The following is a 27,150-nucleotide window of genomic DNA, read 5'->3' as shown; positions in this document are numbered from 1 at the left end:
GCAAATTTGTTGAAAAAATATTGGCAATGATATTCATTCTTTGAACAATTCTGTACTGAGTGCCTCCCATGGCCAACATTATGAGGATACAATGGAACACAGGCTATTACAATCCCTATCCTCACAGAGGCCTACTGAATAGAGACAGTAAATAAGTATGCCATGTGTATATGTCCTCTAAGGGTTCATGTGTTGAAGGCTTGGTCCTCAGCTGGTAGTACTAATAGAAAGTGGTGGAAACTTTAGAAAGTGAGTCCTAGTTGGAAGAGACAGGTCACTGGGAAAACTGTCCTTCAAGGGTACATCTTGTCCTCAACCCCTTTCTCTCTTTCTCTGCTTCCTGGTGGACTTGAAGGTGAGCAGCCTCCTCCGTCACATGCTCCCACTGCCATGGAGTTCTTCTATTTTGGACTAAAACCTCTGAAACAATGAGCCAAAATAACCCTGCACACACAACCTTTTTTTGGTACTGGTGATTGAACCTGGGGGCACTTTAACACTGAACTACAACCTTATCTTTTTTTTTTTTTTTAAGTTGTTGATACACTTTTATTTATTTATTTATTTATATGTGGTGTTGAGATGAGAATTGAACCCAGTGCCTCACACATGCCAGGCAAGTATGCTACCACTGAGTCCCAGCCCCAGCCCCAACCCAATCGATTTTGTTTTTTATTTTGAGACAGGGTCTTGCTAAGCTGATGAGGCTGACCTCAAACTTGCAATCCTCTTGCCTCAGCCTTCCGAGCTGCTGGGATTACAGGTGTCCACCACAACTTCCCACGGTCCTGCTAAATCTTTCCTCCATTTAGATTGAATTTCTCAAATATTTTGTGAAGTAATAAAAATTTGATGATCATATTATGTACCTTAATAAAGAGCATAATAAAGGAAACCTCATAAGAGGAAAGCTCAAAGATGGTTTCCCAGAGAAAATAACAATTAAGCTTTGACCTGAAGAGAGTGTAAGTCAGATCAAATAGGAGAGGAAGAATTTCATGTACAGGAAACAGCATGTGTGAAGATCTGGAGAACAATTTAGAGAAAGAACGGCTAGAACTTAATTTTTTTTTTTAGTGTTTGTGGGGTAGGGAAAGGGAGAGGAGAGAGAAGGGAAATAAAGCTGGAAGGTTAACATAAGCCATGTTATAAAATGTACTAATACAAAAGAGCAATAAAACTCTACTTGAATATATCAGTCCACATGATGAAACACATGACCACTAAAAACATTTATGGAGAACCCTTTTGGACATTCTAACAACAACAGAGACATTAGTATAAGGGAATTGCAACAACAAAAACCCCCCAAATACTCCAATTTAAGGAGTCTACATCTAGCTTGGTGGTGCATGCCTATAATTCCAGCTACTGAGGAGAATGAGGCAGTAGCAAGATCAAGGCCAGCTTGGACAATTCAGAGAGAACTTGTCTCAAAATAAAAATAAAAAGGGCTGGAGATGCAGTTCAGTGGTAGGGCACCCCTGGGTTAATATCCAAGCACCAAAAAATAAAAACAAAAACAAAAGGTATTTCTTCAAAGAAGAAATGCAAATGGTCAATAAGCATAAAAAAGAATGCTTAGCCTAGGTGCGGTGTCACATACCTCTAATTCCAGCAGCTCCAGAGACTGAGGCAGGAGGATCATGAGTTCAAACAAGTTCAAAGCCAGCTTCAGTAATTTAGTGAGGCCCTAAGCAACACCATTTATTATTATTTTAGAGACTCTGTCTCTAAATAAAATATTAAAAAGGGCTGGGGAGGTGGCTCAGTGGTTAAGTACCCCAGGTTCATTCCAGTACCAAAAAAGAAGGAAAAAAAAAAAAAGTAAGTAAACTGCTGAACATGTTGGCTGAGGCAATGTGAGGCTAAGGCAGCACTTAAGCACAGGAGGTCAAGGTTAGCCTGGGCAACTCAGTGAGGCTCCATTCCAAAACACAAAACAAATAACAAAAATAGTGAATAAACCACAGGTTATGTACCTCACCCAAAACAAGCAACCAAAACTTGATTTAACAGGAAAATCTTACCAGTTTGATTACAAATACCTACATTCCACTAAATAGCAACCTGTAAAAATTCAAACTCATGTAACAAATCATGAAGTGTTCCCCCCCCCACACAAATTATAACATTCAATATAATTTTTTTAAAAGAGTTAAGCAATTCCAAAGAATTAAATATGGGGCTGGGTAGTAGTTCACTCACTGTATGCTTAGTGGATTCAAGGCCATAGGTTCAATTCACAGGAGGGGTGGAGTGGGGGTAGGGAGATATAACATGAGTCATGAGAGGTAGTATGAATCTTTCAAGACTAAAATTTATCTTCTTAAAAGTATATTACGGCATCAGATGCTTTATTCCAAAGAAACTTCCTATTATTACAATTTACAACAATAGTTTTCTACACTGGGGTCTCTGTTTTTCTACCTTGTTGCCTAAACACACACACACATAAAATATGACTAGCATATTTGAAATTTCATATACTTCAAGTGGGTATCTATAGGTAGCCTAACATTAACTTCTTTAAACTAATTTAGAATTCTGGAGACAGATTCTTACACTTGAGAAATATATAGACCCCTTCATAGAGGAGAAATGTTTTCACAGTTTTATATAATATCCACATAAATTATTTTTAATCTTAGGTTTTTTAAACCTATACAAACAAAACTAGAAATAAACTGTGCATAAAGGTATTATATAATCATAAAACCAAATGAACTAAAATTTAAAAACAAAATTGCCCCCTAAAAATTTCAATTTAACAAATAACACTTATAAACATGAGTGGTTTTTTTTAAATTTAAATATGTCCTTGCCACACAAAAATGTTTCCAGCTGCCTCACCACAAGATGTCTTTAAGTATAGAATTCTAGGACTATTGAGTGCCTCATAATAAGGAATGCAATTTGTTTCACATTATTACAAAACATTAACCCCACATGTTAAGAGAATAATTTGTGTTTCATTTAACCCGAAAGTATCTTAAGACTGCCTCTATTCTATTCATTAACATTAGCCCTCAACAATCAAAACAGTATCTGTTAGTTGGCAATCACCACAAACATAAATACAAATGTAAATTCTGATCCCAGAATCAAGGGACAATTATGATACAGATAATCTAGAATATGTTTAATACAATTCATAACTGAAACTACAATATTATTATTTTTTTAATTCTAGAGCACTTTCAAACCTCTTTTAAAATCTTATTCATTGCATGACTGTGCCAGCAAATAATAGTGAAGTTTCCATTACCTGATAAGTCATAGTCATTAGGAAGAAGTTTCCAAAGTTAACTGTGGAATCATCTTCCAGGAAGGTTAAAAATAAATCAGAATCATCTGTCCAAAATGATATAGCTCCAGAAGTTGACTATCATCATCACTGTCACTGAAGCTTCTGCATATTGTTTAACACCTCCCAGGAGCAACAAGATGACTGTAAAAGCCATAAAAAATACTCTTGCTCGGTTTCAGAACTCTGTCATCTTAGAAATTACAGGAAATTAATTGAGGGAATAAGGCATTGAACACTAGCCTGGATGTTTGCAGATCTACATTCTAATCCTTTCTCATCATTAACTAGCTTTATAACCTTCATTCCATGTTTCCTCCTTTGCCAAATGAGAGAGCCAAATTAGATGTGTTTTTAAGATCTGCTAGCTATGAATTTCAATTTCTATGCTTAGGATTTTAGGACTCCACAATGACATTTCCATTACTAAAATGGTTCATTCATCATTTACACCCAATAAAACCAAAACAGCTCCTAATTGTGTTAGGAAGAACTGTCTTCAATAAAAATGTACAGAAATTGAAAGAATTATATTTTTCAGCTTTCTCATGGGAAAAACTAATTCATTAAAAAAAAGAAAATTCTAGCCAGGTGTGGTGGTGCACACCTATAATCCCATTGACTCTGGAGGCTGAGTCAGGAAAATCACAAGTTCAAAGCCAGACAGTAGTTTCTCAAGATCCTGTCTCAAAATTAAAAATAAATTAAAAGGACTGGGGATGTAGCTCAGTGATACAGTACCCCTGGATTCAACCCCTAGTACTAGAAAGAAAAAAAGAGAAAACTGTAATTTAAAAAAATAAAAAAGAAGTAAATCCTAATTAGAAGAAGCACATGAGGATATTATTAGCTGACACCCTTGATATGTTGCCCTCAGCCCCCTCTGGAATGAAGGATTCATTGTCCAGCTGCTGGGAATGCTACTGGAAAACAGCCCTCAGCTGTCAGTTCTCTTCAGGAACTATCTCGGCTAAACTCAGCTGTGTTCCCAAGGGGCCCTCTCATCCAATAACAGATCAAAACAGGAGCATAAAAGTGTGGCCCCTTCCCCCACCTTAGGACAACTCTAAGGGCTATTTCAGTTGCAGAATTCCCAACGAGGACCAACAGATTTTTGTCAATATTCCAACTGCAGCCTAATTTGTCTTCTCTGCCTTCTTTCCATTCATTCTAAGAGCATTCCCTAATAAATATCCTACATACTAAATGCCACCTTAATTAGCTACCCCAAGCTGTTATGGTTTGGATCTGAAATGTCCCTTCCAAAGCCATGTACTAATGGATTGGTTGTCAGCCTATAGCACCACTGGATAGTAGTACAAACTTTACGAAGTTGGGCTTCACTGCAAGGGGATACCCCTGAAAGGTATCTTTTCCCCAAGCCCTTCCCCTCCCACCATGCTTCCGATGCCATTAAGTAAGCAGCTTTCTTTACTCCACAATGTGCTACCCATCATGTTCTGCCTGGCTATAGGCCCAGAACCAATGGAACCAAGTGACCATGGAGTGAAACCTCTGAAACCATGAGCCAAAATAAATTTTTCCTCCTTTAAGTGGATCCACCTCATGTATTTTGTCACAGTAATGTAAAGCTGATTAACAGTTATCAAACTTGAAACCATTGATGAGAGAATGGTGTAAGAAAGCAGGCTTTAAATGAGGTTGTGGCTATCATACACTGTTGAACTGTTAAAAAAAAAATGAGGCAGACCTGTGTGTATTGAAATAGGACAATTATAAAGTAAATTAACTATAGCCAGGCACAGTGGCACATACTAAAAACCCAGTTGCTTGGGAGGCTGAGGCAGAAGTACCACAAGTTCAAGACCATGCTGGGCAACTTAGCAAGACTTTAAAATAAAAAAGGCTTGAAATGTAGTTCAGTGGTAGAGCATCCTTGGTTCAATCTCCAGGACTGGGAGGAGGAAAGGAAGGCAGACAGGAAGTGAAAAGAAAACCTTTCTGGCCAAAGTACCTGTGCAAGCCAATTCTTGGATAGCAAGGGCTTAACAAGGGGTTGCTTTTGATAGACAAAACTAACCAATCCAGAGCTACTTCCTCCTACCAGGCTTGTTCACCATGAGGCAAAACTTTTTTGCCTTAGTCATCTTAGAGCCTGACATCAGACAACCAGGAACACCGCTGTGTCCTAGAACCCTTAAAAATTATCGAAACTAGCCAATCCCTAACTATAGCCTACATCTGCCTTGCCTTTTAAAAAATTTTTTGGTAGGTGTAAATGGACAGCATGCCTTCATTATTTGTTTTTTTATACAGTGCTACAGCCCCAGCGCCTGCCTTGCCTTTTTGGTGGAAACCCCCACCAGTGTGTTGGGCCTCCTGTCTACAAGACCTGAGAGTATAATAAACTCTATTTTGCCAAACCTCCTCTGTCTCCTCACCTGACTGAACAATCCATAAAAGAATACAATAAACACCCAGGTTCTCTTGAATCCTCTTGAGCTTGGAGACGGAATCCACATTCTTATTAAGGTTAGTGTCACTCCCATGCTTGCTTTACAATACCACAGGATTATTTCAGCAAAAATGGCACAGTAAAGACTTCTGAAATCTACTGCTTCATAAAAGCAACAAAAACACTGGTAAAAAATTTAAGAATTAACTATTCAGAACCTAACAACCAAACAATCTAAGGAGTGTCTATACAACAAATAACGGCTATATCTTGCTAAGTACAACAACCTCGTGGTATTTTTTCTTCCTATTCTTATTTTATCTATTCCTAATTCCCTGGTAGCCATAAAAAACATCATCCACTAGAGAGGGCAGAATGGAGTTGGAGCTCCTTCATTTGACAGGTCTGGTGGTTCCCTGGAAGACGCTACTAGCTAAATTGTATTTATCTGAACTGACACTGAACTCTCCAGTGCAAACGGGCTTTTCTATGGGTGCCTTTTGTCAAAAACAACCAGAGGCAATTGTCCAACATTTCGGCTGCATGAGGTGGTAGATAACATTTGGGACAAGCAAAACAGTAACTAAAAAGCTTATTTAATAGGAAAATTGAGGGGAATTAGATGTCTGTAAAGGACTTTGAAAAGTTCCAACATATTATGGGATTCTAGAAAGTCATGCCACAGGTAACATGGTTCATTTGCTCAGGAAAGACCTAAATTCTAATCTCTGGCTAATCTTGAGGTCACTGTACAGGCAAAAAGGTAAATGAAAGCTAAGGCAGAGCTATAAATTGCCTCACTGTTAAAGGCATGTCCCAACATACATAGAACCTTTGGCATCTTTGTTCACTCATTAGCTTCTCTGCTCATTCATTAGCTTAACCACTAAGCTAACTGTGCAGAAACTTTAGTAAACACACATGACCAAAAAAAAAAAAAGAAACCTTCACAGAATTAGTTCAGAAAATTAACAACAAATAACAAATAATCCCAAGGAAGGGGATAATCTGATTTGCAGAGTTGCCAGGTTATTTACAAGAAAAAAATGTGGAGCTAGGGATGTAATTCAGTGGTAGAACGCTTGAGTAGCATGCACAAGGCCCTAGGTTTGATCTCCAGCAATGCTAAAGTTTATTTTTCAACAAGAAATTACTAGGCATGCAGGAAACAACAACAGCATATACACAGAGGAAAAAATAGTTAATATAAACTTTTTTTTAAGAAAGCCCAGACATTGAATCTACCAAACTAAGACTTTAAATTATATATACATATGACCAAATAGAAATTCAAGAATTAATAAAATAACTGAAAAACTCAACAGAGGAACTTAACAGCAAATACAGCCAGCCAGAAGAATGAATCAGCCAAATTATAGAGAGGTCAACTGAGACTATTTTATCTGAGAAAAAGAACAAAGAATGAGAAAAATAAACAAGCTTCAGAAACCTGTAGAACACCAGTAAGTATATATACACCAATATATGCATAATGGAAATGAAGGAAAGAGAAAAAGGCCAGAATGAATATTTAAAGAATAATGGTCAAATAATTTCCCCAAATTTGATGAAAAACATTAATCTACACATCCAAGAGGCTCAATGAATTACAAAATAAACTCAAAAGAGATTCACACTAAGATATACCATAATCAAACTGTCAAAAGCCAATGGAAAATGGGCTGGGGATGTGGCTCAAGCGGTAGCGCGCTCGCCTGGCATGTGTGCGGCCCAGGTTCGATCCTCAGCACCACATACAAACAAAGATGTTGTGTCCGCCGAAAACTGAAAAATAAATATTAAAAAAATAAAAAATAAAAAAAAAGCCAATAGAAAAAAGAAACACTCTTGAAAAAACTGAGAAGTGACTCACATACAAAGAATTTTCCCAAAATAAACAGCTGAATTCTCATCAAAAACCATGATGGCCATGAGATGATATATTCAAAGTGCTGAGAGAAAAAAAAAGACTGCCTAATCCAACAAAAGTATCCCTCAAAAATGAAGGAGAAATTAAGGTATTCCCAAATAAACAAAAACTGAAAAAATGTGCGATTAGACTTGTTCTAAATCTAAATACTAAAGGAAGTCTTTCAGATGTAAAGGACATTAGTAATTCTAATCCACACTAAAAAAACAAAGAGCAACAGCAAAGGTAACTTCATAGCAAACTATAAAAGAGAGTGTAAATGTATTTTTTGATAATTCTTTTTTTCCCTAACTTAAAAGAACTGCATTAAGCAATAATTAGAAACGTGTCGGCAGGGTATACAACAGATAAATGTAATTTGTAGGATAACAATAGCACAAAGAACCAGGAAGGGAATGAAGTTTTATAGAAAAAAAGTTTTTAATCTACGATTGTAATTAAATAGATATTAATTCAAACTAGATAATTGTTCATTAAGATGTTAATTGTAATTTCCAGGGCAGCCACTAAGAAAGTAACCAAAAACAAAAAGTAAAACCACACACAATGTCATGCACCAGCTATTTGGGAAGCTAATACAGGAGAATCACATGTTCAAGTCCAGCCTGAACAATTTGTCTCAAAAAATAAAAAAGGGCTGGGTACACAGCACAGTGGTAGAGCATTTGCCTTCCTTGCACAAGTCCCTGAGTTCAATCCCCTGTACCAAAATAAATAAATTTTGCAAATGGCATACTAGAAAATATCTTATTAAAATAAAAGAAGGCAGTAATGGAGATGAGAGAAACACAAAGTACCCAATCTTCAGCAGTTGAGTTCCTCCCCAGGGACCCAGTTTAAATGGTAATGTCTTGGCCAAGGAATGGTGGTTCCTGCAACAATTTCAGAGGCTGAAGCATGAGGATCACAAATTCAATCAAGGCCAGTCTCAGCAATTCAGCAAGGCCCTAAACAACTTGGCAAGATTCTGTCTCAAAACCAAAAAGGGCTGAGAATGCATCTTAGTGCTTGGGTATTTGCCAAAATTGCACAAGGCTGGGGTTCAACCCCCAGTACCCCCCCCACACACACACACAAAGTAATCTCCTACACATCAATCCATTTTTTAAACATTTTTAGATGTAGGTGGACACAATACCTTTATTTTATTGTATTTTTAATGTGGTACTGAGGCTCAAAGCCAGTGCCTCACACATGCTAGGAGAGCGTACTATCTCTGACCACAACCCCAGCCCATCAATCCATTCTTTACCAGCTTTCTCTACTATATTTTCCTCTACAGCATTTACCACCATTTGACAAACTTTATTTTCTTTCTCTACCCGCTAGAATTTAAAACTTCAATCGGACAAGAAGAGTTTATTTTGTTTAGAGTTCCTGGTATACAGTAGGTGCTAAACAGTCAATGAAAAACTAGTAGCAATGAGCTTTTAAGAACAGAAAATGCTGCTGTATTTATGAATAAGACTGCTCTGTGATTTTTCAACTAAAGCTTGTAACACATAAAAGTCTTTAAAAACAAAACAGAATGCTATTTCCATTTTAAAAACAGTATTTGGAAAAGGGCAAACATGCACATGTTTTTGTAGATTTGGTAGCAAGAATATAAAGAACTTCCCATCTGATGAGATTTTATTTTTCTGTTAAATAGAAGGTAAAGACATCTGCTGAGCAAGAGACATAGGTGGTAGAGTTGAAGGTTTACAAAGTACCTAGCTGCCTTGGGTGCGTGTGTTGAAATTAACGTCTCAGATTCAAATTCTCCTATATTTGAATAGGCACTGTAGCTTTAAATCAGCCATCAAGTGACCTCATGTGAAACCATCCACCAAAAAAATCATGCACTTATAATGTAAAAAAAAGACTGTTAATTTTTTTTTAAATCAATAAGAACTGAATAACCCATTCAGATTTTAAGAGTGTCATACAAATGAAAAAGGTAGGCATCCTCTAAGCACTGAATTTACCAATTTCTTTATCAAATATCAGTTATACTAAAAGAATTGAAAGCAGGGTTTCAAATTTCATGTTCACAACAACATTATTTATTATAGTTAAAATGTAAAAGCAAAGTAACCCAAGTGTCTACTAACAGATGAGCAGATAAACAGAATGTGGCATGTAGATATAATGGAGTATTATTCAGCCTTAAAAAGGAAATTCTGACACAGGCTCCTACAATTTATATGAACCTTGAGGACATTATGCTAAGTGAAAAAAGCCAGTCACAAACAGACAAATTCTATAATGAGCCCATGTATATGAGGTACCTACAGTAGTAAAAATGAGAATCTGAGAGACAGGAAGTAGAATGGTAGTTACCAGGAGCTGGGGAAAATAAGTTACTATTTAATGGGTATAGTTTCCAGTTTTGCAAGATACAGCGTTCTGGTGATGGATGGTGGTAACAGTTGCATAATAACATACATAAATAAAGTATACTGGTTAAGTGTCCTGGCCCTCTCATCTCAGCTGCGGCCATTAATTAAGATGAGGGGTGATGGGAAATGAAGACAGACAGACACACACACACAGAAAAAGGTGGGGCTAGTAGGTGGCCAAATTGATTGAGTTTGACTGATCCAGAGCTAGCTCAGCACATTTATTATCTAGGTTTCATTAAAAGGTTATTTGTGGGAAAGTTTCAGCAAAGCAGGCAATCTGAAGGACGCAGGACTGGCTAGACATTAGGGTCATCTTGTTTTGCTCAGAATTCTCTATTCAGGGCTGGATACCTCAGTTGGTAGAGTGCTTGCCTTATATGCACAAGGGTTCAATCCCTAGCACCAAAAAAAAAAAAAAAAAAAAAAAAGAATTCTCTATTCCTGGGAGTTGGTGCCTGAACTCAAAGTCCTGTCTGGTAACTCTGAGCCTCTGCAGTTTCCTCAGGCAGGTGTCACCACAACAACTGGGCCATCTTAAGCTGCACTTTTCAAAAAGACAGTCCCCAATGGGAGAAAATACAGCAACAAGACCATCAGAAACACCATGATTCAAATCACCCTCTCCACAGTTAAGGTACTGAATTTTGTGTCCTACATATTTTAACATTATAAAAATTTGAAGCAAAAAAAAAAACAATTCAAGCTGGATCATAGACTTTAATGCAAAACATAGAACCATAATGTTTCTAAAAAGGAAAACATGGTGGGAAAGGGAGATTTCTTGTACAGGGCCCAAAAGCACCATAGCTGCATTTTAAAAATTGGAAAATTAAAATATATGTTAAAAAGTTCAAAGAATCTGGGCTGGGGTTGTGGCTCAGTGGTAGAGTACTCGCCTGGCTTGTGTGAGGCACTGGGTTTGATCCTCAGCACCACATAAAAATGAACAAATAAAGTAAAGGTATCATTATCATCTACAACTAAAAAATTATTAAAAAAAAAAAAGGTCAAAGAATCTAAGGAGACAGTGATCAAATACTAGCAAATAAATAAGAAAAAGAATTCTGGAAAGATTCAGTCATTAAAACAAGAAACTTGAAAAAAAGAAAAAACCTTCCACAGAAATTATTATCCTACAGGTAGGTTCTAAACAAAATGTAGCACAAGGATGGATATCTGAAATCAACAGAAGTCTACGTGGGCAGTTATGAGAAATACTCAGGGATCAACTATAAATATCAAAAGGTTTAAGAAAACAAACCTATAAGAATAATAAAGCAAATATCATTAAAGATCACTACCAATACTCTTCAAAAAGAAAAAATAAATAAAAACAGGCATCTGAAAGATGGAAACAAAAATGAATTTGAATATTTTAGAAAAGAGCCAAAATTCACAACTACAATACTTACTCTTAAATGTGAACAGTCAGTGGTCACCAATGATACAAAGCAAACGGTGAGAAGAGAAAAAAGGAAAGAAATTCAGAGGAAGCCAACAATTAAGGAAAAGACAACTTCAATACGAAAATAATTCCATTTAATACCATTCTTTAAAACAAAATCAGAACAACAACAACAACAAAAAAAAGAGCTGGGGATGAGGCTCAGCAGTTAAATGCTTCTGGGTTCAATCCCTAGTACCAAAAAGAAAAAAGAAAATAGAACAAAAGAGAATTTTTTTTTTAAAGTTGGCTGTGACACATGATTGACACTTTCCCCCAATTTTTTTTGTTTGTAGATAGACACAGAACCTTTATTTATTTTTATGTGGTACTGAGGTTCGAACCCAGTACCACATGCTAGACAAGCACTCTACCACTGAATTATAGCCCCAGCCCAAAAGAGAATTTTTTAAAAAGAGGAAAGGAAAAATTTAAGATCACAGGAAGTTCAACATCTCCTGAGCAAAACTATCCTAAGAACTTGGGACTGTAACAATGCTTCAAGAATTAGGTTATGGGCTGGGGTTGTGGCTCAGTGGTAGAGCACTTGCCTAGCCCCTGTGAGTCACTGGGTTTGAGCCTCAGCATCACATAAAAATAAATAAACAAAATAAAGGTATCGTGTCCATCTACGACTAAAAATAAAATAAAAATAAAAAAGAATTAGGCTAGTTCTCTCTCCCTAGGGGACACTTGGAATTTGGAAATGTCTGGGGACATTTGTAATGTTATTTAGTGCTGAGGAATCAGACATGCTAAAAACTAGTCAAAATGTTCCAAAATGTTGCTAAAAGCCACAAAAATGTTCCACCTAAATGCCTGCAGTATTCCCTCTATTGAGAAATAATAGTCTATGCAGTAAAAGTATCCTCTCAGTTCCTGACATGCTATTCATTTTTATGACATTTCAGGACCCCTAGATAAAAAGAAGACACTAGGAAAAATTCAAATCACACATACAAAAAAAAAAAAAAAATCAGAGGTTGGGGTTGTAGCTCAGTGGTAAAGCACTCGCCTGGCATGTGTGAGGCACAGGATTCGATCCTTAGCACCACATAAAAATAAATAAAAATAAAGTCATTATGTCCACCTACAACTAAAGAAAAACATTAAAAAAAAAAAATCAGGCTGGGCGTGGTAACACACAATAATCACAGCAGCTCAGAAGGCTGAGGCAAGAGGACTGCAAGTTCAAAGCCAGCCTCAGCAATTTAGCAAGGCACTAAGCAACTCAGTGAGACCCTGTGTCTAATAAAATACAAAATAGGGCTAGGGGTGTGGCTCAGTGGTCAAGTGTCCCTGAGTTCAATTCCCACTAGGTCCTCCCCCGCCCCCCCAAATAATATCAGGATTGAAACAAACTCTTCAAAAGTAACACAAAGTTGGGGCTGAGGTTGTGGCCCAGTGGAAGAATACTTGCCTATGAAGCACTGGGTTCAATCCTCAGCACCACATTAAAAAAAAAAAAAAAAATGTGAAACAAGTTCAAGGACAACAGAAATGGCTTTGAAAAATTAATGGAGATTTATTTCCAAACTACCAATCTGTGTGAGAATAAAAGAGACATTTTTCAAGAATTCAAGTCCCTAAAATTTAACTTCTAAGCAACTTTTGTTAGATCCTGTACTTTGGTAAAATAAAAGAATAAACCAAGAAAGGATCCAGTTAAAAAGGAATTCCCAGCAGGGCAACGTGGTGCACTCCTGTAATCCCAGCTGTTAGAGAGGCTGAGGTGAAAGGATTGTGAGTTCAAAGCCAGCCTCAGCAACGATGAGGACCTAAGCAACTCAGTGAGACATTGTCTCTAATAAAATATAAAATACGGCTGGGGAAGTGGCTCAGTTTTGACTCAGGTTGGGGATGTGCCTCAGTTGATTCAGGATGAGTGCCCCTGAGTTCAATCCCTGGTACCCACCCCAAAGAAAAAATTTCTAGCAGGAAAGCATCACACAATAACTATAACAAGTCACAAGAAGTCTACAATAGAGGAAAGGGATTAATAATCTAGAGATAAACTGTACCCTCCCCTCTATACATACACACAAGAGGAAGGATAGTAGGATAATGTCTTTAAGAGCTTGAAAACCATGACAATTGTAGGGTCTTTGGAAATACAGCAATATATACATAGAAAACTAAGCAAATTTTAAAAGGAGACAAATCCAAGAAAAATAAACAAAAAAGTACAGAAAAGAGAAAGAGATTACAGCATACATCTTTAAAAATAATTACTTTTTAGTTGTAGGTGGGCACAATACCTTTGTTTTATTTTTATGAGGTTGAACCTAGTGCCTCACACATGCTAGGCAACCGTTCTCCCTCTAAGCTACAACCCTAGCCTACAGTACGTATCTTAAGAATTACTATATACATAGTCATAATGAAAACAGTAATTTCATACAATGGGATATGAAAAGAAATATAAAAGGTTTCACAAATCTTCTGACATAACAAGAAGTCAAAAATGTAATTTTTAAAAATATTTTTTTTTTAGTAGTTGGACACAATACCTTTATTTATTTTTATGTGGTACTAAGGATCAAACCCAGGGCCTCACACTTGCTAAGTGAGCGCTCTACCACTGAGCTACAACCCTAGCCCCCAAAAAGGTAATGTTTAACATTGCCAGAGATTTTTTTTAAATAGAGATTGTAAGTATTTTATTTTATTTAAAATATGGAAATAAATATCACAAGTGTTAAAAGTAGTTGTGCTTCTGGAGAGTTGGACCAGAGAGAGAGAGACTGGGTAAAGGACAACTATTTTGGCCATAAGCATTCTAATAGTATGTGCCAGTATTTTTTTTTTTTTTTAAAGAGAGAGAGAATTTTAATATTTATTTTTTAGTTATTGGCGGACACAACATCTTTGTTTGTATGTGATGTTGAGGATCGAACCCGGGCCGCATGCATGCCAGGCAAGCGCACTACTGCTTGAGCCACATCCCCAGCCCCAGTATGTGCCAGTTTTTAAACAAACCAGTAAAATAGAAAATAAGGAAAAGATACAGTAGTATATGAATTCACTGAAAATACTAAGCAATTCATTTTGCTAGTTTTTTGTTGTTGGGGGATGGGGCTGGATTGAACCCAAAGGCACTCAACCACATCCCCAGTCCTTTTTATATTTTCTTTAGAGACAGTGTCTCACTAAGTTGCTGAGGGCCTCTGTAAACTGCTGAGGCTGGTTTTGAACTCCTAATCCTCCTTCCTCAGTCTCCCAAGCCTCAGGATTACCTTAGTGCGCCACCACACCCCCTTACCATGGCTCATTTTGCTGTTTTGTAGCCAAGTATTTTCCAATAATGACTACATACTAGCATATAGAAACAGTTCATTTCTTGAAACTTAATTGTAATAAGAGTAAATACCTGCTTTATCATGTTTGCAAATTTTTTAAATAAAAAATTAAAAGTTGCCAATAATCTCATCATCTAAAAAAAATCACAAAATATTCATAAATATTTGTACTTTTTCAACATACTTTTTAAATATAGTTGATTTATGGTACATAATATGGAACTTTGCTTTTGTTTGTTTTTTGTCGTGCTGGGGATTGAACCCAAGGCCTTGTGCATGCAAGGAACTATGTTTAGTTGTTCATAGACCTTTATTCTATTTATACGCAGTACTAAGAATTGAACTCAGTGCTTCACACATACTAGGCAGACACTCTACCACTGAGCTACAACCCCATCCCCAGGAACTATGCTTTTTAGCATATCCTAAGCACTGACTTATCAATAAACACCCTTCATAAAAATTATCCATTTTGAAGGGAAAAGTAACCCCAATCACTGATTCATTTTAACTGAAGTTGTTATTTCCCTGATATTCCATTTCCCTGGAGGAGTGCGTAGATGGATTATTTTTAACATCTTATACTAAAATCAGGAAGCTTTATTTCATCACAGTGTCAAACGAGGAGATGGGGAAGAGTAGTAATATAATATCAATACATTTTCTCCATTCTGTGGGCTTTCCCCCCAAGAAATGCCACAAAAATTACAAGATAGCTTCTCATTTCATTTTTAATGAATTGTCCTCAGCAACTTCAGGTAACACCTGTTATGTGCCAGGCCCTTTACTCTCACATGAGTGAAAAAAGACTGAAAGGCTGGTTGCTCACATCAGTGTTTTATGAAAATTTAACACAACTGTTCAGCAACAGTGAACTAATTAAATCAAGTATGGCCTTGCTGAATACCATGCAGCAAATAAAGAGCATCCATGCAGTGAGGATGCTCTATTTACAAATTTGGAATGATCTCTGATATGTAAAATTTTAAAAAGTAAAGCAAAAAACAGGGGATACAGTTTATTTTATTGATTGATTGTGGTGCTGGGGAGTAAACCCAGGGTCTTGTGGATACAAGGCAAGGACTCTACCAACCGAGCTATATCTCCAGCCCACTGGGGAATACAGTTTATAACATGTTGTATCACAAATGCTGAACCTTGAGACAGCATTACATACTGGTCAAAAACAACCCAGAAGCTCACAGCTCTATTACCAACTATTTCATGTTGAGCAAGTTACTTAAAGATCTGTCCATACTTTTCTCTCTCTAAAATGGAAATTACCTATGACATGGGGTTGAGGTAAAAATCAGAATGATTCTAACAGAGAAAGCTCTCATTAAATATTAACAAGTGTTACTAATAGTTCTTTATACACACATGTAATGTTTTCTTCTAACTAATCAAACAACACAGTATGTTTAAATAAAACCCAACAAAAAGTTCTAGCACATTCAAAACCAGTAAGTTTTTGCTAACAAGTGGCTTCAATGTACTAAAAAACAGAAAATTAAAAATAATAACTTTACAAAATAAAACTGTGCAGGGTGCATTGGCACATGCCTATAATCCCAGCAACTCCAAATGAAGTAAAGATTTTTTAGAGCAGTGAAACAAACTATTCTATATGAAGGTAGATAGTCAGTCTCTGGGTGACGTTAAAAGTGTCAGTGTTGGTTTATCAACTGTAAAAATTGTACCACATTGAAGTGAGGGGATGTTGATGCTGGAGAATGAGGGGAAAAGGATTATTTGGAAACTGCATTCAAAGTTGCTATAAACCTAAAACTGTTCTTAAAAAATAAATAAATAAATAACAGATCACAAGGCAACAAAGAAAGTGTGCTTGTTTGCTAGAAAGAAGAAGAGGAGTGAGCCAGTGTGGTGTTCTCAATCCTGTAATCCCAGAGGCTCAGGAGGCTCAGGCAGGAGAGGAATGTGAGTTCAAAGCCAGCCTCAGCAATTTAGTAGGCCTTAAGTAACTCAGGGAGACCCTGTTTCTAAATAAAATATAAAAAAGCGCTGGGGATGTGGCTCAGTAGTTAAGTGCTCCTGGGTTCAATCCCCAGTACCAAAAAATAAAAAGAAAGAAAGAAGAAAAAAAAAGGGAAAGAGGACACAATTTGGAATCAAAAGGAAATTAAATAAATTTACAGGAAAAGCATTTTTGCAAAAGAAAAAAAATTAATAAAAATACAATTCAAAGTTGAAAAAAAGGATGGTCCTAAAACATTACTGGTAGGAATGTAAAGTAGTACACTTTGAAAAACAGTTTGACAGTTCCTCAAAAAACTAAACATTGGACTGAGGATATAGCTCAGTTGGTAGTATGCTTGCCGCACATGCACAGGCCCTGGGTTCAATACCCAGTGTGGGTTTGCACGCGCGCGCACACACACACACACACAACACACACACATAAACATGACCTAGACACTGAACCCAACATATGCCCACAAAAAAATTGACATAAATACTCATAACAGCCAAAAAGTAAAAACCACCTAAATGTCTATCATAAATAAAATATAATATACCCACACAAAACAATATTATTTGGCATACACCTATAATCCCAGCAGCTCAGAAGGCTGAGGCAGGATTACAATTCAAAGCCAGCCTCAGCAATTCAGCAAGACCCTGTCTCTAAAAAAATATATAAAAAGGGCTGGGGATGTAGCTTAGTTGGTGAGTGCCCCTGGGTTCAATCGCCAGTACTATATGTATACACATGTGTATGTTATATATATATATATATATATATAAACATATACACATATGTAGTACTATATGTATATATAGTATACATACATACATATATATATCATACACACACACACACCCCTAAAAGAAATAAAGTGCTGTTATATGCTACAAGGATGGACTTGAAAACATCATGCTAACTGAATGATAAAGCCACATATTCCATTATCCCACTTTCAGAAATGTCCAGAATAGGCAAATCCATAGACAGAAAACCGATTAGTGGTTATTAAAGGAAGGAGAGAACTGGGACTAATTACTGCCAGATGCAAGGTTCCTTTTTGGGGTGATGAAGATACTCTGAAATTACTAATGAGTGTGAAACATACTGAACCCTCCACAGAAATGTATACTTTAAAGGTTGAATTCTATATTATGTGAATGATATCAATTTTTAAAGATTTTTTAAAATTAAGGGTGGTCCTAATGAATGACCATTCCTAAGCACTAGTATCAAATTAGTATCAAACCGCTAACATCACCAAAAAAAAAAAAAAAAAACAATTGTTGTGTGCCTTCTGATGTAAGACCACATATATCATCATCATGTAGAAAGTTATCTTTCCCTCCAATATCACTTTCCAAAGACAGAAAAGGAAAAAAAAAAAAAATTCTGATTAAGCCCCTAGATTCAACAAACTAAGTTTCAAGGAAAATAAATAAGACAACAAAACACACCACAGGGAAGTGGTCAACAAAACCCAGACTCTGGGACTCTTTAAGGAACAAAGACCTGATTAGTTCAATGACAAATCAAACAAGATGGACTGAGTCAGGATGATCACAGGTTCCAGGCCAATCTCAACAACTTTGCTAGCAAGGCCTTCAGCAACTTAGAGACCCCATCTTCTTCATTTTTTTTTTGTAGTTATAGATGGGCAGAATGCCTTATCTTACTTATTTTTATGTAGTGTTAAAGATCAAATCCAGTGCCTCCCACATGTTTGGGCAAGTGCCATTGAGCTACAACCCTAGCCCTAGAGACCCCGTCTTTTTGTTGTTGTTGTTGTTAATTATTTTTAGTTGTAGATGAACACAATATTTTTATGTTTCTGTGGTGCTAAGACTCCAACCCAGTGCCTCACATGTGCTAGGCAAGCGCTGAGCTACACCCCACACTGAGACATTATTTTAAAAAATAAAAAGGGCTGGGGATCCAGCTCAGTGGTAGAGTACCCCTAGAGGTTTAATCCCCTGTACAAAAGGAAGGAAGGAAGGGGGATGGGAGTGTCACAATGTGTGATCTGGATTCAAACACACTTGTTCAGATAACTGAGAAAATCGGAAATCTGAACACTGGATGTTGGAAAATATTAAAGAATTACTAATTCATCTCAAATATTTGGTATACAACTACAATAATGAAATTGCAGTTGTTTTTTAAAGCTCTTATCTTTTAGATATATACTGAAATTCATAGGAAAAACTATGATTCTGGGATTTGCTTCAAAATGGGGAGAAGCGTCACATATAATTCCAGGATTGCAGGCTGAGGCAGGAAGATCACGAGTTCAAAGAAATCAAGGCGCTAAGCAACTCAGTTAGACCCTGTCTCTAAACAAAATACAAAATAGGGCTGGGGATGTGTCTCAGTGGGCAAATGCCCCTGAGTTCAATTTCTGTTACCATAAATAAATAAATGGGAGAAGCAGATATAAGCACAGGTAAAACAAGACTGGTCATAAGTTGTTACTGTTTAAGATGAATAACAGGTTTGTGGGAGGCCACAGTATGTGCCAAACTCTCCAAAATGAACTATTAATGGCTATACATAATACAATATTTGTAATATAGAGGATAAAAAAAGAAGTAGTGGATGGAAGGAAATTATCCTATTGAATTCAGGCTGGAAGAATACCCAGAATTAAAACAGTGGTAACAGTGAAAAGTGCAAATTAAATTAGGGTTACTTCTTTAGGTTAGTAGTAAGGCATCTTGGACATTCCAGGCAAATTTTCTTACCCCACTTTAAAAAAAAAAACTAAGAGGCTCCATAATTTTCATTGTATATGCAAAGAGGACTGCAATCTCCCCAAATTAAGAATTGCTGAATTAGAATTTATTTTTCGAATAGTGAGACTATATTACATGACCCTTTGAATCACCGTACTCCAGGGTCACACACTTTCAGCAAAGCTCTTTTCCTGCTTTAGAACTTTAGCTAATGGCATTGCTTCCAAATAGAATGTTCTTTATACGTTTAGGTATTCCCAGATCTAAAAGTATACCCGTTAGGAGCATTACAAGAATTTTAGTGAGCTAAGACACTGACTGAAAAACTTAATGTCTGACATAAATCAAGTGCTCAATAAATACTAGCAATTACCTGAAAGCCTATCATACACAGGTTTCTCATCATTCTCAACATACTGTTAATTTGCCAATGCACATTTCTAGAGTATAAGCTCCATAGGGACAAAGTCATTGTTTCATACATAATTACATATCCAACACCTAACACAAAGTGGCACTCAAATATATTCACTGGAAAAAATAATTAGAATAAAACTCAGACTGACCAGATACCTCTCTAGTACCAAGTAATTGGAAGGTTATTGATAACATTAATGATGACAAGGAATAAAGGAGAATGAACAAGTATGCTTTGTTGGGGGAAAGAGGCAAGCACTTGAGATCAACTGAATGGATGTACTGAATTTGAGGTAGAAAAGTTAAACCAGAGTTAGAAATGTGCCTGGGACATTTGGAAGTGAAAATGTAATTCTGGCTAAGAACGTGGCTTCTGGAGGAAGGCTTCAATTAAAGTTCTGCTTTTGATGCCTCCTCGCTGCATGATATTGGGCAGATAAGTAATAACTAATCCTCAATATTTCAATGCCAAGAAAGAGAGAGAGAGAGAGAATAAAAAGAAAAAAAAAAAAGACACCACCACTTGTGCTAATATCACTGGTTGTTTTAAGATTCAAATGGGTAAATACTGAAGCACTGGAATAACATTTAGGAAACAGTAAATGTTAAGTATTATTAAGATAGTAGGGCTGGGGTTATGGCTCAGAGGTAGAGCACTTGCCTAGCACGCATGAGCCGCTGGGTTCGATCCTCAGCACCACATAAAAATAAAATAAAATGTGGATCAAAAGAAGAATGGGGAATGATAGAGTGGAAGCTAAATATATACAATTTTGAGAAAGAAACAACTACAGAAAAGTGTGGGTTATTGCATATGGTGAGTAAGGACACGGGATTTGGCTATGTGAAGATCAATTACCAACAGAAAAACAGTTTTCTGCAAAGCGTTCAAGGGAAAAGTAGAGCAAAAAGGCAGACTAGAGACTTGCACAGTGGCACATGCCTGTAATCCCTGCTATTCTGAAGGATGAGACAGAAGGAACTTCAAGGCCAGCCTGGACAACTTGGTAAGACCCTGTGTCAAAATAAATTTTAAAAGAGTCATGGAGGACTTGCCTAGCAAGTACCACACCCAGGGTTCATTCCCCAGGACTGAATGCCTATAATCCTAGCAGCTCTGGAGGCTGAGGTAGGAAGATCTTGAGTTCAAAGACAGCCTCAGCAACTTAGCCAGAGACCCTATCTCTACATAAAATATTTTTAAAAAACAGGGCTGGAAGGCTGGGGTTGTAGCTCAGTGGTGGAGCATGTGCCTCACACATGAGGCAGTAGGTTCGATCCTTGGCACCACATAAAAATAAATAAAGGTATTGTGTGTCCACCTACAACTAAAAATATTAAAACAAACAAATAACAACAACAACAAAAAAGGCTGGGGATGTGGTTCAGTGGTTAATTCCTGGTACCAAAAAACAAAACAAAAAACAGTACAAGGGAAACACTGCCCCAGCCTTAAAAATGAAGAAATCAAATTATGTCTAAGCAAATACCTATTAACTTAAAAATCCTTAGGCAGCATCATGTCACGTTATTACCAATCTGTATACCAGAATATGCAAACACAAATTAAAAATTTCATATTTGCTGGCGATTCATTAGACTCCTGGACAATTTTCTATGTATTAGCTATGCAACATCATTATATTTTTGTTCATATTTTTGTTAGCTATGTCAAATGACTGCTGATTGGCAAACAAGTATTTTTTATGTACCAAAAGCACATTTTACCAATTTCAGAGGAATATATAAAGATATATTTGCAAAAGGCATAAACTAGGCCTGCACCTCATGGGGGCTCAATAAAACTTTGTTAAAATGTATTCAGTTAGTGTATGCCACATAAAGTGGAAACACGAAAGTAAAAGGCAAATTCCATTTCTATAAAAAATGCTAAGGGGATAGGAAGGTAGCTTAGTGGTAGACTACTTGCCTAGCAAGCTGATGCCCTAGGTACAATCCTCAACAAGGCAAAAAAAAAAAAAAAAAAGCTAAGACTACAGTATAAAACAGTGATTTCAAGAATGGTAATAAGCAGGGTGTGGTGGAGTACACCTGTAATCCCAGAGTCTCTGGAGGCTGAGGCAAGAGGATCAGAAGTTCCAGGCTAACCTCAACAACTAAGTGAGACCCTGACTCAAAAACGGGAGTGGGGGGGCGCGCTGGGAATGCTCCTAAGCAGTAAAGCACCCCTGAGCCCAGGGACACTTAACCACTGAGCCACATCCCAATCTGTTTTTATTTTTTGAGACAGGGTCTCGAGAAGTTGCTGAGGCTGGCTTTGAATTTGCAATCCTCCTGCCTCAGCCACCTGAGATGCTAGGATTACAGGTGTGCATCACCTTGCCCAGTATTCTTAAGTTTCATTTTAATATCTTTAATCTCTTTTCCAAAGCATATAAGATTCTATAAGGTATACCTTAACCGTTCATGTTCACTATGGAACAATTTCAATGGATACTTTAAAAATATGTGTAGACAAAAAAAACGACATGAAGACCAACGAAACAATAGAAGACATAGCAACCAACCCACATAAATACAGCTATATTAGACAAAGGTGCCATAAACATACATTGGAAAAAAGATCGCCTCTTCAACAAATGGTGTGAGGAAAACTGGAAATTCAAAATGAATCACACATGCAGATATTAGACAAAGAGATTCTGTGCCTACTAGAAAAAAAGAAAAAAAAAAAACAGTAGGCCCAAAAGTAGGAACCAACTTCTTCAATAAGACTCCAAAAGTGCAAGAAGTAAAATCAAGCTGTGGTGGTACAGGCCTTTAATCCCAGTATCTGGAGATACTGAAACAGGAAGATGGAGAGTTCAAAGCCAGCCTCAACAAAAGTGAGGTGCTAAGCAACTCAGTGAGACCCTGTCTCTAAATAAAATAGGGCTGGGATATGGCTCCATGGTTGAGTGCCCCTGAGTTCAACCGGGTACTCCCCAAGAAAGAAGTAAAACCAAGAATCAATAAATGAGATGGTATCAAACTAAAAAGATTCTTTACTGCAAAGGAAACAATCGTTAATGTGAACAGACAGCCTACAGAATGGAAGAAAATCTTTATCACCTGCCACTTCAGATAGAGCATTAATATCCAGGATATACAAAAAAACTTAACACTAAAAAACCCCAAATAACCCAAGCAATAAATGGGCAAAGGAACTGAAAGAGCGCTTCACAGAAGAAATACAAATGGTCAAGAAATATATGAAAAAATGTTCAACATCTCTAGCAATTAGAGAAATGCAAATTAAAATATCATTGAGATTCCATCTCACTCCAGTCGGAATGGCAATTATCAAGAATACAAGTTAGGGCTGGGTTGTGGCTCAGCGGTAGAGCGCTCGCCTAGCACATGCCAGGCTCTGGGTTCGATCCTCAGCACCACATAAAAATAAATAAAGATATTGTGTCCAACTAATAAAATAAATATTAAAAAAAAATACAAGTTAACAGTAAATGTTGACGAGGATCTGGAGAAAAAGGTTCACTCATACATTGCTAGTGGGACTGCAAATTGGTACAAACACTCTGTAAAAACAGTTTGGAGATTCCTCTGAAAACTGGGAATGGAACCACCATTTGACCCAGTTATCCCACTCCTCGGCATATGTCCAAAGGACTTCAGCATACTTCAGTGATACAGCCACATCAACATTTATAAAAGCACAATAGCCAAGCTATGGAACGAGCCTAGGTGCCCTTCAGCAGATGAATGGATAAATAAAATACGTACATATACACAACTGAATATTACTCAGTCATATAGAAAAATGGAATTATGGCATTTGCAGTAAATGGATGGAACTGGAGAGTACCATGCTAAGTGAAATAAGCCATTCCCAAACAAAAACAAAGACCAAATATTCTCTGATACATGGATGCTAACCCACAAGGGAGAGTGAAGATGGGGAAGAACAGAAGTCCACTGGATTAGATAAAGGGAAATGAAGGGAAGGGAGAGGTGAGGGGAATAGAAAAGGACAGCAAAATTAATCAGACATAACTCTCCTATACTTGTATATGAATATATGAGTGCACATCATGTACAACCACAAGAATAGAATCTAAATTAGAATAAGTTATACTGTGTATATATATCAAGATATACTCTACTATCATGTATCTAAAAAGAATTTTAAAAAATTATGTTGAGTTGGGCATTGTGGCACATGCATATAGTCCCAAATACTTGGGAGGGTGAGGTAGGAGGATTGCTTGAGCCCACGATTTCTTCCTGGCAAACGAGTCAGATCTTGTATCCAAAACAAAGAATTACATGTGTAGATGACCAGTGCACACACAAAAGTATGTAACAATGGTATGGGGGTGCATTATTCCTATGTTTTCGTAAAGTAAGTTTACGTTTATAGTATTAATCCACTGATGTTTCACTTAAACAGCACATACATTTTCACACATTAATTTTATACACACATTCAACACATAAATTTTTAAATAGGCATCTCACAAAAAAATAAAATATTTATTTTTTTACTTGTAGTTGGACACAATACCTTTGTTTTATTTATTTATGTTTATGTAATGCCGAGGATTGAACCCAGGGCTTCGCACATGCTAGGCTAGTACTCTACCGCTGAGCCACAACCCCAGCGCCTCACAAACAATCTTATTATAATTGAAGGCACTTAACGCAAATTCAATATTCAACCAAACTTTCTGAAACCCTATTAATTCAGTAAAAAAATTTTAAGAAATACAGCACACACACACACACAAAAAAACACACAAACACAATCATGAACATTTTATTCCAATGAATCAGTATGAAATAAGGAAATCCCTGGGGGAAAAAAATTAAGAACCTACAAACTCTTTATCAATACTTCTTCAACACAATCAAAAAATATTATAATGGTTGTATCAGAGTAGATCAGCCAGGTGTGATGGCACACACCTGTAATCCCAGAGGCTCAGGAGGATGAGGCAGGAGGGTGGCAAGTTCAAAGCCAGCCTCAGCAATTTGTAATTTAGCAAGCTCCTGCCTCAAAAAATAAAATGGGATGGGGATTTGGCTCAGTGGGTAAGCACCTCTGGGGTTCAATTCCTGGAACCACACATACACAAAATACACACACACACACACACACACATCAACTGAAAGCAAGCAAGTAAAAGGAATCTTCCTTAAAGAACTTTTATGATGCTGTTAGGGAGAGGAGAAATGGAAGGGAAAATAAGAAAAAGCAGACAATATAGTTTTCATTAATGCAAAGATTTTAGTAATTTAGACATTTCTCAGCTCCTCACATTAATGAAACTTATGAAGGACGAATGCAATTACTACCTTGAAAACTGTTAAAAATCAAAACTTACGTACAACAGTACAAAGATAAAAAAAAAAAAAATGGTATCAGGAACTAGCGGAACTATTATTCAGTGGACCCAAAACTCAATGCAACTTTTTAAAATAGATGCACTACTACGATGGCGCTACTCACACAAAAAAGTTAGCAGCATAGCGTCCCATATAGTTGTATATCAACAGAACTACACGAATTCTAAGTATTTCAAAGCAGACTGTACATAAATTTACAAAAAACACAGGCAATTTTTACTTAAGCCCTTTGAAAATTTTTTAAAGCCCAAGAGTAGAGCAATGCACAAATCTAAAACAATGAATTGATTTAAAGTGTCAAAATGTAAGTGGTTTTACTTTTTTTTTTTAAAGTCTAACCTCACCCACTTTGTAAACTCAATCAAAATCAAACTGAAGAGACTCATATTTATTTGAGGACATCCTTTCTACATAAATCTAACCTTTCCTCTTTCAACACATCTTCCTAATTATTCATCATAGGTATATGTGACAATGAACAATAATGCTTACACCCTAAGTATGTATGAAGAAAAAGTGCAACACTATTTAGATGCATGTTTAGATTTAACCCGGGAAGGGATTTAAAAATAAACACAAATATTTTAAAAATTAAACCTTTAAAAAAGATGCAGCAATTTTGAAACTCAAGACTTGAGCCCTAAACTAGTAAGAGTTTCCAAAAGTCGGTCATCTCAGCCTATCAAAGATTTAAATTAAGAGGAACAAGTCAGGCTCAATTATTAAAGAGTACTAAGAACATTTAACTTTGCTTCACGAGTTGGTACTGTGAAACAAGTATGTCATTTCAAACTAATACTAATTATCTTCTCAATCGTTTCACAAACACAACGGTCTTGTTTGGCTTTGTATAAAAATTAAAGGGATTGGGAGGAAGTCTGGTGAAGGCGTTACTCTAAAAAGAAAAATTCAGTGTTAAAAGTGTTGAAAAGTCAGCAACTAAGGAAGAACTAAAGGAAATCCAAGCGAGTAAAGCAGCACCCCAGATAAGTAGGAACTCAAGAGTTTACGGTGGAAAATGAAAACTTCCCAAGTCGGCCGCAAACTATAGTGCATGGTAACAGCCCAAGAAAAAAGCGTGACTGTCAAAGGGCAACTGCGTACCAAGTCACGGGGGAGGGGGACAGACAAGCCTAATCGGGAAAGGGGGGGTGGTCCAGGAAAAGGTGATAAACTGTTCTTCGCAGTTCAGGTCCTCGGGTTTTCAATTTCAAGAAGAATAAACAAGAGCAAACTCAGTACACAGCAGCCCGGCGCCGGACTCTCACGAAGAACAGCTCGGCCCCAAGGCCGAGAGGCCGGGGAAGGCCGCCTCCGGAGGAGCCCCCGCAGACGCCATACTAAAAGCCAAAATGGCTGCCCCAAGGAAGCCCGTACCGCGTAGCCAGTAAGGGTTGGAGAACAAGCTTCAGCGGGAAAGGGGGAGGGGGACCCTAGGAAGACCCGTCGCAGGACCATCATCCCCCGAGCCGCACAGGTATGTTCCTCTCGGCCTCCCAAGGAGAGGGCTCGGGCTGAAGGGAATCCCTGCCCCACATCCGCCCCCCAGCCCCAGGCCGGGAACCTCTCTATGGTAGCCGTCCCGCACACTGACCCCAGCAAGGTACCTGCAGTTCGGCCCGCTCCACCTCCCAGTGCGCCCGCTCCATCTCGAACCGAGCCCACTCGTGCTGGATGTAGTGCAGTATCCCCGGAATAGTGTACTGCTGTGGCCGGGACAGCTCGGGGCCTGCCGGGGGACCGGCTCCCTCGGAGGCCGGAGGACCCCGCCGCCCGCCGCTCCGTTGCCCCCGGCGAAGACTCAGGTTCCCCCCAGGCTCCCTGCTGCTGCCGGGAGGGCCGTCATTCCCGGGCCGCACACCGCCTGCCGGCA

General features: G+C 37.5%; 2 protein-coding genes and 1 long non-coding RNA gene across 3 annotated transcripts in view; 1 reads left to right on the top strand and 2 right to left on the bottom strand.

Moving 5' to 3' along the window:
* Positions 1–27,150, bottom strand: part of Strn3 (striatin 3) — an 89,682-nt gene extending 62,532 nt beyond the window's left edge. Inside the window, exon 1 of the mRNA XM_015487589.2 lies at positions 26,885–27,150. Coding sequence (XP_015343075.2) covers positions 26,885–26,926 — 42 coding nt within the window. The 5' untranslated portion in view covers positions 26,927–27,150. The remainder of the gene's footprint in view (positions 1–26,884) is intronic.
* On the bottom strand, positions 3,207–26,386 carry LOC125615258. The gene is made up of 3 exons (XR_007345826.1): positions 25,498–26,386; positions 16,039–16,042; positions 3,207–3,218 (listed from the first exon to the last, which is right to left on the bottom strand). It is a non-coding gene; the product is annotated as an uncharacterized LOC125615258 (long non-coding RNA).
* The window catches only part of Ap4s1 (adaptor related protein complex 4 subunit sigma 1), a 34,078-nt gene continuing 33,403 nt past the window's right edge, over positions 26,476–27,150 (top strand). Inside the window, exon 1 of the mRNA XM_015491760.2 lies at positions 26,476–26,754. The gene's annotated coding sequence lies outside the window, so the exon portion shown is untranslated. The remainder of the gene's footprint in view (positions 26,755–27,150) is intronic.

This window comes from Marmota marmota, unplaced genomic scaffold (genome assembly GCF_001458135.2).
Source record: "Marmota marmota marmota unplaced genomic scaffold, marMar, whole genome shotgun sequence".
NCBI lineage: Eukaryota > Metazoa > Chordata > Mammalia > Rodentia > Sciuridae > Marmota > Marmota marmota.
The sequence above is the reverse complement of the archived record's forward strand: the minus strand, read 5'-3'. Positions and strand labels throughout refer to the sequence as shown.